At 39.5% G+C, this 16,195-nt stretch overlaps 1 protein-coding gene across 1 annotated transcript in view; it reads right to left on the bottom strand.

Annotated features, from left to right (window-relative positions):
• The window catches only part of LOC109515717 (cilia- and flagella-associated protein 100), a 13,076-nt gene extending 5,637 nt beyond the window's left edge, over positions 1-7,439 (bottom strand). The window contains exons 1-15 of the mRNA XM_019869681.1: positions 7,333-7,439; positions 6,501-6,643; positions 6,362-6,433; positions 6,170-6,267; positions 5,877-6,099; positions 5,721-5,785; positions 5,465-5,628; positions 5,245-5,325; positions 4,985-5,145; positions 4,800-4,857; positions 4,653-4,698; positions 4,433-4,587; positions 2,786-2,915; positions 1,589-1,791; positions 1,338-1,431 (exon numbers count right to left, since the gene is read on the bottom strand). Of these exons, the coding sequence (XP_019725240.1) occupies positions 1,338-1,431; positions 1,589-1,791; positions 2,786-2,915; positions 4,433-4,587; positions 4,653-4,698; positions 4,800-4,857; positions 4,985-5,145; positions 5,245-5,325; positions 5,465-5,628; positions 5,721-5,785; positions 5,877-6,099; positions 6,170-6,267; positions 6,362-6,433; positions 6,501-6,519 (1,569 nt within the window). The 5' untranslated portion in view covers positions 6,520-6,643; positions 7,333-7,439. The remainder of the gene's footprint in view (positions 1-1,337; positions 1,432-1,588; positions 1,792-2,785; positions 2,916-4,432; positions 4,588-4,652; positions 4,699-4,799; positions 4,858-4,984; positions 5,146-5,244; positions 5,326-5,464; positions 5,629-5,720; positions 5,786-5,876; positions 6,100-6,169; positions 6,268-6,361; positions 6,434-6,500; positions 6,644-7,332) is intronic.
• Between the last annotated feature and the right edge of the window lie 8,756 nt (positions 7,440-16,195).

Genomic DNA, 16,195 nt, shown 5'->3' with positions numbered 1-16,195 from the left:
TTTTTTTTTTTTTTTGTTTGTTTGTTTTGACTGAGAAATTTCCTTGCGTCCCAAACACGCACATTGTTTGGAACTGTGCGTCCTGTGGGTTAATTTTGCGTCTCGGACGCGGGACGCAGAGGTAACGAGATGGCTGATCTCTAAACATTCTCTGAGTACTACTATTATTACCACTCCCACTAATACTACATTAATTAATTTAATACCTTCAACTTAACAATAATAATAAAAATAATAAATCAACCATGATTTTAAACTATGTATTATCAATATTCATTATTCCAAACATGAGAAAGCATTCACCAAAAACATAACTGGAATCGAGCAAAAGGACTCCAAATCCCAAACGGCCAAACCCGGAAGTGAAGTGCCGGCATTATTGACTCCAGCTGTAACGCAAATTACTTGGTTCAAACAAACATTATAGTGCCACCGCAGAAACGTGACGACTGTGCACAAATAATTACATAAAAGACACCACTGTTACAGAAAGACTTTACACGCTATTTAAACTGCCGATCGCGAACGGAACAAACCGTGATTGAAACTAACTGTGATGCCGCTCTTTTTTTCATTGCGCTAACTGTCGCCCGTCAGTGGCAGACCCGCCCCTTTTAAAGCACCAGCTTAATCCATCAATATGGGTTTCTACGGATGGAATTTATTTGATTCCTTCGTGATTTTTGCGGTCCTCGGATCCACTTTATACTTGTGGACAAGAGATTTGAGGCTCTAATCTTTCATTGTGTCCGAGGACCGGCAACCCAAGGCCAAGGCCAAGGACTTGACTCCCAAGGCCGAGGCCAAGGCCAAGGAATTGACTTCCAAGGCCAAGGCCAAGGACCAAGGACCGACCTTTGGTCCTCGAGCCGGTCCTCGAGGCCAAGGACCGGCTCGAGGAACACATCCCTGCAAATTGGATATTTTCCCGCGGCACACCTGACAATGTCTCGCGGCACACGGGTTGAAAAACACTGCCTTAATCCATAGCAATTGGCACGTTAAGATTCTTTCATCATGTGTGAAATGTTCCCAAACTTTGGATGATCTCTGTCTTTTACACACTTTTTTCCACCTGGCTCGCACTTGTTGTTATGTTCGTCTGCAGTAACAGTTGGTGTGGAAAACTGATCACCACAAAGTCCCGTGACATAGCGAATAATCCGCAATATAAGTAAAATGAAAAAAAAAAATCCAAGATGCACTGAGCCCGCAAAAAGTGAACTGCGATGAAGCAAAGGATGACTCCACAATAATTCCACTGAAACAATATGTGTTAAGGTATAACTAGTGAAAAAGAAAAAAAAAAGATGAATGGCAAAATTCAAATGACTTACTGTTTTCTTGGTGTCAGAAAGGGACCTCTCCAAGTACCTCTTCATCCTTTCTATTTGTTTTTCTCTTTGCAATCTCAACTTTTCTTCACGTTGCCTCAGAAAAACATAATTTAACCCAAAAAACATGATTGTGTGTAATGTCTTCAAGTCGTGACAATAACAAGTTGACTTAATGTAAATTTCTAGACTATATCTATATATCTATATTTTGTTCAAGGCATGGCTGCAGATCACGGTTACAAAAGACATACCTGGTCCTCCTCTCGCTGTCTTTGATCTTTTGCATCGTTTCCAAACTTGCTTTGGGGATGTCCTCAAGGCAGTGCAGCAGTAAAGACATCTGCTTCTCAATGCTGGCCAGCTTCTCCAAGGTACTATGGCTGCTCGACCCATCACCCACACAGCACCTGTACACTTCTGAGACCTTCTCCCCAAGCGCGTTCATCATGTCATCCTGCGATAAAGCGGGCAGATCCAAGAAATGTAACCTTCCATTTATATTCTGCTCCACCCCGCACCCCTTTGCCTTTTGCAAGCATTTTTGGTTGTTAACTGTTCCCTGTGTGTCCAGCGTCCTTTGTTGAGCTTTGTCGGTCTTGTAACCTTTGTTTCTGTCAATTCGTTCGGATTTCCCGTTTCTGTAGTCCAATTGTGTCCGGAACCTTCCGCAAAACCTGACACGAGTTCCTTGAGCTTTAAGTCATTCTGCAGGAGATTCCAAGCTCAAGGTCTGGAGTCTCCCAATTTCTGTCCAGTAAATACTGTTTGGTATTTCTCTGCCTGATAAAAACACAAAGATATGGGGGGAGGCTGCCCAAGGATTGCCTTATGAAGGTGTGCTCGTGAATGAGGCTGCGGGTCACCAACAAAGGCCATCCAACCTGAGTGTGCCACTCACAATAGTGATTCAGAGCTTTACAATTCGTAATGAAGCTCAGGGATGCATGGTAAGAAGTATGAATTGGATGGAGATAGACTGTGCAGAGGCATACATGTATAAAAGATCACCATCGTCCAAATCAGGTCAAAAGACGCTTTTTTACATTAAAAGAAAAACCCAATAAAATATGTGCAATTGGCTTTGGTATGAAATCAGCAGGAAACTTGAAGAAGTAATGATCTAAAAAAAGTGTTTCTGAAGGTTTTTTTAAGATTTAGATTTTTTAAGGCCTTATGAACATCTTGGACATAAAAAGAGCACAAAACTGAAAGACTGTCCAGAATACGGCATTGCATTAATACTCGTTTTCCTGGGTGTAGAGTGAGCTGTACTAAACAAGGTCCCAGATGAAGCAAAAGACTTGTGAGAACAATGAACTCAGTTTTGCCAAAAAAATAGCGCTAAGATTAGTCAGAACAAAAGTTTTTTTCTTTTGTGGTGAAATGTCCCTTGATTTCTGACTCTACATCCCACAAAATGCGGCAAAAAATACGTTCCATTTCCTCACCTCAGCTTCTGTGTTCAGCAAGACATGGAGCTGAACCTTCTTTTTCAGCTTTGATGCTCTTGTTTTCTCTTCCTCAATTTGCTTGTTCATGTCGTCTATTTGCCGGGTCAGAAGTTCCTTCTCCTTTTCACTTAAAGAGGGACATATTACATAAAATTGACTTTTAAGGTTGAAGTCAAGGCATAAATGTTATTTACACCAATATGCTCTAGAAGCCCCCACCAGCCTAAACACCCCTTAGCAGAAAGTAGTTTATTCACGTATACTACTGTATAAGTAAACTTTTTATACTAAATTGGAGGCAGTATACTATATAAGTGTACTTTGAAAATACAGTATTATATTTTTATAAACTTCGCAGAAGTATGCTTGGCTTGTACTGAAAGGTATACAGACAGAAAGAGTATACTCTAACTTTATTAACTTAATTTGTTCTGATTTAGGATGAAAAGGTATACTTTATATACTTATATACGAGTATACTTCACACATACTACTTTTTCGTAAGGGATGGCATTCCCTTCATAAAATTATTAAGCAGCAAGATGCACAAATTTTTATCCATGGATAAAAATGGGTGGATTTACTGCATAATTCATATTCCACAAATGCAATAACAATCAGAATGCCATGTTTAGACTAGTGGGGCTACAGAGCATGTTGTAAAGAATATTTGTGTCTTCACTTCGCCATTAAATATATACCGGTACACAAATAGTTGGATCTCTGGAGTGCCTGCCCAGCAAGCAAAAGTGAAAATAAAGTACCAAGTAAATCGTTTGCCATCATCACATTTCTAAAAATGTGTGAATGACTGAAACATTCTGCTTTTCTGTGACAGTGCAGCTAATTTCTATTATAAAAGAAAAGCGCACAGTGTTTCTCAGCCAATGGTTTGGCGGATAAGCTGGCCAAAATTTCCACAATGTGTAAGTCAGGGGTGTCAAACTCATTTTTGTCGCGGGCCACTTTGGACTTACGTCTTCCCTCGGTGGGCCGTTACAGCAGTGAAACTAAATAAATGTTTACATATTATTACTTGTACACAACAAATTGATAGATTACCAGTTTTGAAATTAGTCAAATCAACTACTGTATATTTTGTTCAATTATTGTTTGAGTGAGTGTTAACAGGGTAACAAAATTATTGTAAAAGCTCAAGGTTATTTATTACACGTGACAATTTGACATTTCGGTACAGATTGTTAGTTAGTATCATGGAAGTTGACAAATGAACTGCTTTCGCGGGCCACATAAAATGATGTGGTGGGCCGGATGTGGATCTCGGGCCTTGACTTTGACACCTGTGGTGTAAGTGCTGCTTTGAAGCAGTGTCAGAAGCAACATCATGTCCAAACCAAGAAGTACGTTATTGAAGTTGCAGTGTTAGCAGAGATTAGCGTTAGCTAACAGTGTCTGTGTGGGCGGGATATGGGTCCACTCGCTCGGGGTGGTAAAAATTCTGGATAGGTTTTGCAAGTAAGGAAATACATTTCTTAATTCTTGTAGTTTGATGAAATAATGTGACAGAATTGATATTCAGACACCTGGAAACTATTTTAAAATGTGAAATATCTTTTAAGATAAAGATAAGGCTGTAATCAATGGGAAGCTTTTTAGACCAATAACCAGAATGCTTATGCTTACGTCCTCTTCCTGACTTCCTCCATAGACTTTGTGAGCTCCTCCAGTGTCTCCTCCGCCCTCGTAGAGTTCTTGATCAACGACAAGTTCTGCTCAGTTAGCTCTGTCATCAGCTCAATAAGTTGCTTGGGATCAGTGAAGTACAACTCCGGATTATCCTGCATGGATGCAACATTGTAAATGAGTAGAACAGTAAACCACAGTTAATTTCAATAAAACTGACCTCAATCTCTGTACAGTCGCTATCTGCTTCATACCGTTTTGTAGTCCTAAAGAAAATATTTAGGAAAGAATGTTTATTAAAAAAAAAAAAATAAAATCACAAATATTTAGAAGTAATGGTATGTAGAACACTGCGTGTGGTGAAGACCTGGCGCTCTCTGCAGAGAACTGTCTGGGCTGGGCACCTGCAATGTTGCTTTCCTGTTCTGTGTGCACAATAGTACAAAAAACAAACAAACAAAAGAAACTGCAATAATGATGTTGCTGTAGTCACCTATTTAATTTGTACTTTGGTCGCATCGTTGAGAGCGTCCGGGAAGGTATTTTTTTTACTTTGCTTGAAAGTTGAGTCCTCCTCAGGATTCTTATCCAGGTGGACATTGTTGAGAAGCTTTGCCCTCTGGGCCTCCTGCCACTCTGGAGGAGACAGCTGAAAGAGAAGCTCTCTGTATCTCTTGTACTCTTGGAGGATTTCTTCATAGTTGCCAACTTCACTAATCAGAGAAGACTTGATTTAGATGCATATATTTTCATACTACCATAATCGCACCGAGTTGTTGTTGTTTTTTCAATATACAGCAAAAAAGGGGCACCTTCTTATTGTTGATATTTCAGAAGTCAACTTCTGGATCTCAGCAGTTTTCTCCTCTTTGGACTTAGCCTCTCGTTCAAAACTGACAACAGAAACAACCTTCAGTCATCAACAGTCAATTTCAGTTTGCCTATAAAGGTTATCGTGCATTTTAGGTCCATCCTGCAATTTCACCTAACCCTAACTTTTTGTGAATAGTCGTGTATCTTGATTGTTTTTACAATGTTTGGGCCTCCAAAGACTTCTTCTCATTCTCCCTCAGGAACGCCGCAAAGCTCTCATTGTCCTTCTCAATGACCTCCTCCAACTCCTTCAGGCGTCTCTCCTCTTTGGTGATAGCTTTGTTCATCTTGCAAATCTCCGATCTTTTTGTCATCAGCGATATCTGAGGAAAAGGGGAGGTGGGAGGGGGGATGCTATCATCGCTGCCACTGTAGCTCTGATCAAACTATAAGTGTAATTCCTGCATTTATTTACCTCCAACACTGCCTTCTGCCGCTCCATGGAGATTAAGTCATGTTTACATTCTCTCACCATGTTTGCTAGGAATAAATAAGACACATAAGTAAATGAATTAAAATGTGAGTTGTGAAGATGTAGTAAAGTTGTCATTTCTAATCGGTTTCCACTTACTTTGTTTCAACAAAGCAGTCTTCAGCTCATGTCTTGCGGGTGTTTGTATTTGGAGTGTTGGCTTCCTCTTGGCTTGCCTCAGCGTCTTCACTTTGTCTTTTTCCTGCTCCTCTTCTTCCTCCTCCTTCAGCTGCCTGAAAAGCTCTTTCCTCTGCTCAGCCATCATTCGAGCAGAGTCATTTTTCTTCTCGTGAAGTGGGAGAGGCAGGAAGTTGCGCATCTCCTGTGCATGGAGAACAAGATAAGTAACAAGGTATAAAACTGAACATTTGTATGCACGAACAGACACACACCTTTTGTCGGTCATCTTTTTCAACCGAACTTTGGAGAAGAATGCTTTTCCCATCTGGTAAGTTTAATGTCTCCTTCCTCATCCTTCTCCTCCTCACATCTACAGACATACAATACAGTGCAGAAAATATCTGGACAAACATTTTTAGTATTTATTTTTCTGCGTGAAGCACAAGACACATACACCAGTGTACCTGCTTTGCTGAATTTGGTGACACTGTTCTGTTCCGATACGAGACTGTCTGAGGAAATCTCAGCAACTTCTGCTATTGAAAAAAAATGTAATGTGCTTTTGTTGTGAATTCAATATTAAATGTTTTGCCCAAAACTTACTGAATTGTGACGATGGCATGTAGCCACAGATATTTTAAACTGATTATAATTTAGCAATATCGGCTATTGGTTGGCGACTGGTCCAGGGTGTACCCAGTCTCTCGCCCAAGGTCAGCTGGGATAGGGTCCAGCTCACCGGTGATCTAGTGAGGATAAGCAGTACAGAAAAAGAATGATTAAATAGTTTGTACAAGGCTAGAAATGAAACTGCATCAAACTAAGCTAAGGGCTTCTAAAATTTTAGCAAACTGTTGTTAAAAACTGTTAGCAAAATATCCCATTTTGATGCATTATTGCCCACTGGAGTTTGTGAAAAAAAAAATTATTATTGAATCCCACCAGGGGAACCTAGGGAAGACAATGCATACATTGCTGTCATTAATAAATTGTTTTGGAAAGACAGAATTCTTTTTATACAGCTTAAACATTATCAAACTAAATCTCAAATTCAAGAAACAGAATCCATGCAAATATTCGGGGGTTATGCTAATAATATTACTACAATGACTGCTTCTTCTACTGCTACTACGACTAATAATAATAATTCAGATGGATGTAGTTGAACAAAATCTGTTAAAAAAACAGAAAAAATGATTTTCATGAATCGGAAAAGATCCGCCTAATTTGACAAATGAAAAATGTATGATTAACCAAACATTTACTAAATCATCAACGCATTAAATCGCTGGAGATGATGCTCAGAAAGCTGTTCAGTGGCGTTATCTTGGTCACATTTCGATTACGCTACTCGTTGGCATTAAATCACACGACACAACGCTCACACGGTTGAACACTACGGCACAACATTGCTTCAAAATGATTTGAATCCAACCTGCTGTACGATGAAGAAACTCCTTAACTTTTGCAACAAGAGAAAAATATCGAGAAAATCAGGAATAAGAGAAAACAAGCAAGGCTTCGGCGGGTTTCTGTGTAACTGTTGTCATGGTAACTGTCTCCTGGGATTTGCTGTTGAAATTCAATTCACTCATCTTCATAGGTAAATTACACAGCAGATAGTTTTAAAAATATATGCGTTTTATTTCATATATTTACATTCTGTGGTGATTTTTTCTGAAAAAAATAAGACATTTGAAATTAAAATGTAGCAGACTAATTCTGTGTAGCAGCCAAATTAAGTAACCGCTAGATGGCGTTAAGGACTCGTACAAGCGGATTCATCTGGCTGTAGACTAGTGGAATAAGATGGGTTTTTTTTTCTTTACTGTACAAATAACGCCTTAACCATTTTCTATATTAATTAATGATTGACATAGATTAGGAATTTTACTAAGATATGATTGTGTTTAAATAAAATGAGAACTGTTCCAGATCTGGTCTGGTTAGAGTCCTCTGAATCGCAATTTCGGATATTGTGCATGAGTGGGTACACTTAGAACCCAACAGCGTCCTGTTGCTCCCACGCATCCACACATGACCCTGCACATCTCATCTGAAAAAAAAAAGTCGCCCACACATTACACTAGCTCGTAGGAAATCCCAGGTTAAAATAGCGCAAACTCACAGGGGACCGAGTTGGCCCTCAAAAGGTCATGTTGCATAAGGAGACAAGAATTTTGATATCCACATTTGAAGGAAGGCATCTTACACTGAATTTAAGAGAAAACCAAGCATTAGCTTTGACATCAATAAGCTCTATAGAATATGGATGGATTGATGGATGGAAATATTGCACAAATTGTCATACATACAACAAAAACATTGTGGTTATACCACCCGCTGACATGCATTTTGCAAGTTTCACACACACAGCTCATTAAAAAAAAAGATGCAAAAGTTTTACTGATTGATGGTTGTATTTGCTGACCTTCTGCCATGGCAACTAAAACTGAACCAGAAGTTTGCTTGAAATTATTTTTCTTTCCCCTCCCAATAATGTGACAGTCATTTAAAATAAATGTGTTTCTCTCCTTGTTCCGCATATGTGAGAGTCTGTCATGTTCCTGTTTGCTTTTGGTTTCTGTTTCGGGCGGGAGTTGAAGGCGTTTTCCTCTGACGTTTTCCTTCACCTGTCACGTGTTACCATCAGTGGACTACTTCAGGACTGCCACACTGACAATTTACCATCGGATTATTTGCCTTGGTTGCCGTCCATGCTTATTGTCTAGATGGTCGAGTCTTGCTCATGCTGTTATGTCCATGCAGTGGTTTGTCTTTTGTTGTTCGTAGTGTTCTTGTTAATTTTGTGTTGCTTATTCTTTCTCACAATTGGATTTTTCTTTTCTTTTGGTGACAAGCAATTTTCATGATTTCTTTGGATGTTACGTATTCTTCAGGCTTTGTTCGTGAAGGGATCTGATTTGTACTTTGTCGGTTTTATGCATTTTTTTTTTCTCCGTAAGATTATTTTCATCTCGGTCTACATTTGTGAGATCCACCTCTGTTCTGGATTATTCCGGAACTTTACAGAATCAAATGTAGACTGGCATTCATTCCGTCACTTGGCCTGATTGCATTGAGGCCTGTGTGACTTCACAATGAGGAGGAGGAGGAGGAGGAGGAGGACGAGGAGGAGGAGGAAGAAGGGGATTTGTCATGCAGTATAATTTTTTTTCTTAGCTTTTTAGATACAGTTACTCGTGGCAGAGAATGTTCTGAAAACCACTAGCAACACAGCTTTACCAGCTTTTTTTTCTTGCAATCCTTTTGTCAAGCATACGAATAATAATTAATCACCATAATAGTCTATAAAATGGTGTCTAGCAAAGCTTTGAAATGTAATGAATATGCACAATTGATTATAATTGGTAGCATACACTCATATGCCATTTAATTGAATTAATTATTGCACTGTGAGTTGGGAATTGGAACGACTGCTAAATATAGGGTGCTCAGATACTAATGGCTGGTAACACTGAATAACATCACGGGGAGCAACGTCAATTGTCAGCTTGACATTTACCAAAGAAACTGAGATTTGCATACCACCAACAAATACAGTGTTATGTTTAAACCATAATTCACCATTATTTTGTTTTCATTTTTTAAAGTCTCCCATTCATTCTACATTTTCTGTCAATTTATTCTACAGCGTTTCAGTTCACTATCAGCTTTTTAGTATTCACATGTAGTTGATATAAAAGAAAAAAGTATTCTCCGGGTAGAATCCTGTCAATAAAAACTCATTCACTCATGAGCCAGAAAGCCAAAGCTGAAGCAAACTTTTCCATTGAATTCTCCATTTGAAATGTGAGCAATGTGTCCTTCAGTCAGCGGACATAGCGCTGCATGTTATGAAGGGTCTGTCTGTGTCTGATGGCTTTCATCTAAACAGAATGAATCCCCACATCAACTTTTTTTGAACGGACAGATGCGCTTGTCTGGAAGGGAGAAAATGTTGGGCAAGTGGGTGACAATTAAAGACAAATGGGAGAAATGAGTGCAATGGGAAACATCCACGCACCATCGATTTTTTGTTTTATTTAAAATAACTTTTGTTTTTTAACCACTTAGCATGTTAAGGGTCATGTGTGAGTACCTATCGCAATGGACTTTTGGCAACGCGGGATACCACGGATTGGTCGCTAGTCTGTGGGACATCTACGTAGCAGATTCATGTTTTTCATAAACTTCAAAAATGTTGAGATGACGGGTTGATTTCCCTACATTAGCTACCTTAATTGCCATTGAGACTGCAAGAAGTAGGGATCCACATCTTAGACTAGACCTCTAATGATGAAGGATAATGAGATCTTTCACCTTGGCCTACAAATTAACTTCATTTAAATGCACTAATAAGACTAAATCCGGAACCATTCATTATGGAAGGTCCTCGTTGTTTTGACAACTCTTTGATATTTGATTTTCAATCGAAAAAGATAGTTTGATGTTGACAATGTGCCGTCAAACTGAGGACCTCAGGGGATACTATCATCCGTGCCAAATTAACTGTCTCATGTATTCAATATTCATACTACCATGGCAATTTATTTTCCTCGAAATGTTGACAAAACGTGTTTTGGAGGAAAGCTTTTCGAACGTATCAAACACCTTCATCAGTTCAATCGAATACCTTTTTTTTGATTCACAAGCATCTTGTCCTTAAAGTACTCTATTTGAAAGAGGACTTTGACTGCCTGGAGATGTAAAAATAGATTAGGTTTTAATCAGATGACAATTGCAAGCAAGTCCTTACTGCTTGAAGTGCTTCACCACTCAAGGGACACACAAAAAAACTGCCATTTGGGTTGGATTCTTTTCAGCTGCCATTTTACTCCACCATGAGTTGTCTCATTTCCTTTTGCCCCTTTCTGCCAGTTAAGCAGCGCATGTAACCTGGCAGTGCAACGATCACTTGAGTCACTGAGGAACATACCCCGATATTGTTTATTCAGTACTTACGTGCTCGCATCAAAACAACAGGGAGCTCAGGATCGGTGTTTCTTATTCCACAAACACAACATTAATCAATGTACTGTACTGTGTTTTGACCAGTACTGGTGCATGCATTTTCACATTCTGGTTCTGTTTGAGTTTAGTTCCCCTTTAAGGATAATTTGAGGTGCCACTATCTATAGCTGTGCACCTGCATTTTATTTACCAAACTCACCAAAAAGAGATATCGAATGGTGAGGCAAAGACTGTATGCCATAATATGATGAGGAGAAGACAGTTGTGCATCTGTGGCTGCTCGCTAAGTGGAATGTGAAATGGAAACCTCAACTGATAATGTCTTGATAATGGGTGCACAACTAGTTTAGTGGCTAATGCCCCAAGATCACAATGAAATTATCGTCATGATGTACCCAGGTAGAGATCATTTTAACAGTTGGGGGATGGTGTATTTCCAAATGTGATCAAACAGTGAATGTTCCAAATACTGTCCAACAATTTTGCTGGATAGCAGAGGTTCGACCTGATGAGTGGCAACTTATTTTCTCACAGTTATGGAAGGAAAAGTAGTCATGATTCATTAGCACCTTGAAAACACAAATGTCTGCAGGGAAAACATGTCTGTTCGTGAACAACATAATTGGGACAACTCGAGAACTCAGGCAGGGGATGAAGTTTGTCGGCTCACACACAAACTATCAAAGCTGTCATTCGCGCGCGCACACACACACACACACACACACACACACACACACACACACACACACACACACACAGGCACACTCAGAGCAAATGAGGGCTGTAGGAGTAAATGGATCATAAACAAATCGAAGGTTCGTCAGCAGGAGGAAAAATTCTTACCCAAAAAAAAGATTTTTGAGACAGTTTAAGTCATAAAATAACACTCTACTTCAAAAGTGAAGGGATTCCACATATCCAATCCGAGCACAGTAACAGTCTGGCCTATATCTCATTGTTGGAAATTTGGTCATTGGTCCTCTCTTGAGAAGCTCCTCTGAGAGACAAACACTATTTTAAGTGTGCCTATTTATACAGCACCGCCTCAACGGAGAGGTGAAATGAAGCGAGAACTTCCCAGCAATCAGGCCAGGAAACTGAGAGCTTCCATAGATCCAAATTAAATTTCCGCGATGAGAAACGTAAACTGATCCTAGCTTCGCAATGCGATGCAATCAATGCAGCATAGGTGCGTGTGTGTGTGTGTGTGTGTGTGTGTGTGTGTGTGTGTGTGTGTGTATGTAACAAAAAAAAAAGGATTTTAAAGATCCAAGTGTACAGAATGACAACAAGAAACTCAGTGCGTCATATCCTCTCAAACTGAGCTGTACCATATTAAGTCGAACCGAATAGAATCATTCCACTCTAAAATCGAATCATGTCACCCCCTTCTATTGAGATACGAATTGTCTTTTATTGGGGACATGCACACCCCCATATATATATTTGTGGAAAGAATACTACAGAAACAGCGAGTTGAATGTTCATTAGCCTGATTCTCTGAGTCTGATGCATGTTTTTTTTCTCCTGTTTGGTGGACTCTCTAATGGTGAGTTAAAGTCTTCCCTCCAGGCTACTGCTGCTAAATTGCTGCAAGCAATCATTTCTAAACATCTGCTAAGGTGTAAATGACATTATAAAGTGAACTTTCATTACTGCGTTTCTGTCGCAACTGTCATGGCTCAGCAGAACAGATCAGTGAAGTCTTGAGGCTGCATCTGCTGCTGCTGGAGGGGGTCTACTCTGGCTTGCTTCTGGAGCACAGTGAAATAGTTGAGCGCAAGCAAAATAATAAAAGCGCTCTTCCTCGTGAGCTCATGTGCAGTGTTAGTACCGTATTTCTGCATCGTGGGTTCATAAAAAGTCAATGAGGCACCTCATTAAAAAAAAACAAAAAACATTCGTCCTTTCTGAGTCATAAATACTCATCATGTTTGTACATTTGATATCCACATAAGTGTTGATGATTTTGATTTTGAAAAGATCAGATGGAAAAAAAAAACCAAACAGAAAAAAAAACCTCTTCCACATACACCACTTGATGGAGAGAAACCATTTTGTCAGCATCATCAGACGCACGCTTCTTCTTGCATCTACCGCCAGCCATGTCCCCCATCAGATTGTACTGTAAATTATCACATGAATTAACATGTAAATGAGTGAATACTTCTGTGATGTGCTCTCTTCAGGTGAAAATGCTCCTCACTCAGGTCTTCCTCCTTTTGTTAAATTAACAATTAATCACTGGAAAAAAAATGATCAAAGTCATATTTTTTTACAGTTGTGGCGCGAACTTTGGGGCGCAGTCTCGCACTGTATATACATTGACCTTGGTTTTCACCTTCCACATATTTCGCTCAATCCAAGAAGGTACATCTGCCTCCCATACCAAACGATCCCTTTAAATGAGGCCAAATTCTAAACTTGGAAGTTGGGACAGCATAAATCCAGGGCTGTTGGACTTCATTCTTACGTTGCAGACTGAAGCCATTCATATCTATTCCGATGACACCTCTGTAAACAGTGGATTCCTTTTCATTTGTTTTGGAGTGACAAGGGCTCCATTTGGTAGGAAATTACTGTACCTCTTCATTCATGCAGGAGACAAACACTCAGAGGCCACAAAATTCTTGGTGCATGTGGCACAATCTCATAATATAGGACCGGGCTGGTGTAGTTTGCATTCGCGTGTTGGTTACGTTCACATTTAACCGCTTTGAAATGTGTTGTGTTGTCGAAAGTGACCAAAACAAAATCATGGTGTTGTGAGAATGTTCAAGTTTACTCCCAAATAAAATCAAAATACAGATGACATCAGTGCCCACCTGTCTTGTTGGACCAAAAGGCAAAGAACCTACGGCTCATTTGTGTCACCGATTAGCATGTTATCTTCCACCTCAAAGGGCGTTTGAGTATTTTCAAGAGCGTACATGCAGTGGGTGGCCGGGCTTAGCAAAGTAGATGAGCGAGTGTCGGGCCTCAGCAGGGCAAAAATGACTCCCAATCACTCACAAGTGGCTATTAGTTCAGGGCGGTGCTTTCTTTCCTTCACTTGAACGGCTTCGTTTTCCATTCTTGTCAAGTGGAATGAAGATAATGTGCTGAATGCTGCACAGCATCATGTTTCTGATTGGGTTTAGTTGGGCAAGGCAGAAATCTGCTCGCATGATTGCTATTTTCATGTTGTCCTTGACAGACTGGCTGTGTTTTGCGGTGACAACCACTGGCACAACCCAGCGGGAAGGAATTGAAACATTTTTTTTTTTCCCGTCGCTGCGAGTTTTAGAGACTCACAGTGTCATGAATGTTTCTAATGCTCCAGGCCATGATCCAGATAAAAGAAAATATTGTAATGAGAGGAGAATCGAAATGCTGAATAAACACAATTTTGCTGAATATCAGTCAAATTGAATTCACTGTTGTTTCTCGAGACACATGCTAATTTTTTGGTGAAATCTTAAGTGATTCTTAAAATGTGAAAGATCCAACACATTGCTGAGAAAGAATTGGCAAGTATGTGCTTACTGCTCTCATGGTGTGTGGTGTACTTGAGCGAACCAACACAGCACCCCACGCACATAACAATATGCCCATCGACAATCGCAAGTCTCCTCCTCCAAACCAGATGTCTTTTATAGCGCCAAGACTGACCTGTGAGAGGCCGCATAGTGGCATACAGTCTCCTGGAAAAAAAGCAAAGAAGAAATAGTAGTTGTTCGAAAGGTTCCAAGTCTTGTTTGTCGTTATATATTTGGTGCTTCTATATTAAACAGTAGAGTTAAGTCATCATATTTGCCTCATACGTGTGCAATGCATTTTGGGTAACGTTTCACACTACTACTAGTCTGCCATTATAGGAGGTGTTCAGTGCTGCAGTCATCGTGTGCGTCTCTGAACCACAGTGAAAGCATTAAATTGTGATTTATTTTAGTCTATACTGTGTGCATTACCATTTCTGTGACTTGTTTAACTTTGTCACTGATTTGATATCACCCGGCGCATCTTTTTGAAGGTCGGCGCATATCTCATTGAGTGTCTAAAACCAGGCGAAATCAGTGTTAATCACACACGTAAGGATTTGCGATAAAAAAATCTTGAACAGGTTTATGATTTAGGATTGTTCAGGCAGGGGAAACTCTGAACAACCCCCACACCATAAAATAATTGCTCAGGATGATCTTTCAAAGATATAAAATAATTGAATTGGCCATTTGCTGACCTTGATAGAAAGAGTAGAAAAAAAATCTCGGTTTAGGCATGATTATCGGTGTACCGGTCGGCCTCGGCGTCGTTCACTAGAGGTTTTAGTTTTGCCTCCAAAATTGGAGGGTCACTGTACTGCGGTTCCAATGACAAAATTAAGTTCACATAAAGTATAAAAATAAATGCAGAAGTGCCAATTTTGTTGCACCTACCTTTTGAAGTTTTAATGTTAGAAGCTGTCGCTCGAGTGAAGTGAAAATAAAAAAGAATAGTCACCAATGCACTTTTAGCCGTTTATTGAATGGAACAAACAGACACACAAATACAAAATGAAAACACTTGCAAGGAGCTTGGAGTACAGTAGATACTAAGACTGAACTTACTGGTCACTGCAATGCCTGATGTCACTCAGTAGGCCACGCCCCCGTAAAAAGCACACATACAAATGTACTTCAGAATGTGTGTGTGTGTGTGTGTGTGTGTGTGTGTGTGTGTGTGCGTGTATGTGTTTTGGCTTAAATACACATGATAAAACCAGTTTATTTCTTTATATCCGGTTTATTTCTTTACATTCTCTTCTTATAATGCTATTTTTTTGTAAGAAATTGCATGCAAAGAGTTATTGCAACAACCTTTTGGTACACGCCGATGTCTATGAAATGAAAACTTTCTGTCATATTAACACTACTTAATGTCGGTTTAAAATAAAAACGTCAGATGCAATACTTTGTGTATTTTTGAAGGCACTGATTTAGGCGAGTGAGAAGCAAGCGAGTAAGGGTGTGCTCGATTTGTTTACCCTCTTGTCCAATAAGGGATCAGTGCTACTTCATGTGTTCGCTGGAACTATATTTCATGTGCACGAAGTAATAGTTCATGCACACAATGGAGTAATTGGTGTGCACGAAATAGTAATGGGTGTGCACAATTTAGTAGTTTGTGCACACAAAATATATTTTTTTCAAATGTCATGTCTGGGGCTCCATATTTTACAATTCTCCAAATGACTTCCTAGTTGAAGTTGCAGTGATCAAATGTAAAAAGTAAATAAATAAATAAATAAATAAATAAAGAAAGAAAGAAAGAAAGAAAGAAAGAAAGAAAGAAAGAAAGAAAGAAAG

This window comes from Hippocampus comes, unplaced genomic scaffold (assembly GCF_001891065.2).
Source record: "Hippocampus comes isolate QL1 unplaced genomic scaffold, H_comes_QL1_v1.1 scaffold9, whole genome shotgun sequence".
Classification (NCBI taxonomy): domain Eukaryota; kingdom Metazoa; phylum Chordata; class Actinopteri; order Syngnathiformes; family Syngnathidae; genus Hippocampus; species Hippocampus comes.
This window is presented reverse-complemented; position numbering and strand designations above follow the sequence as displayed.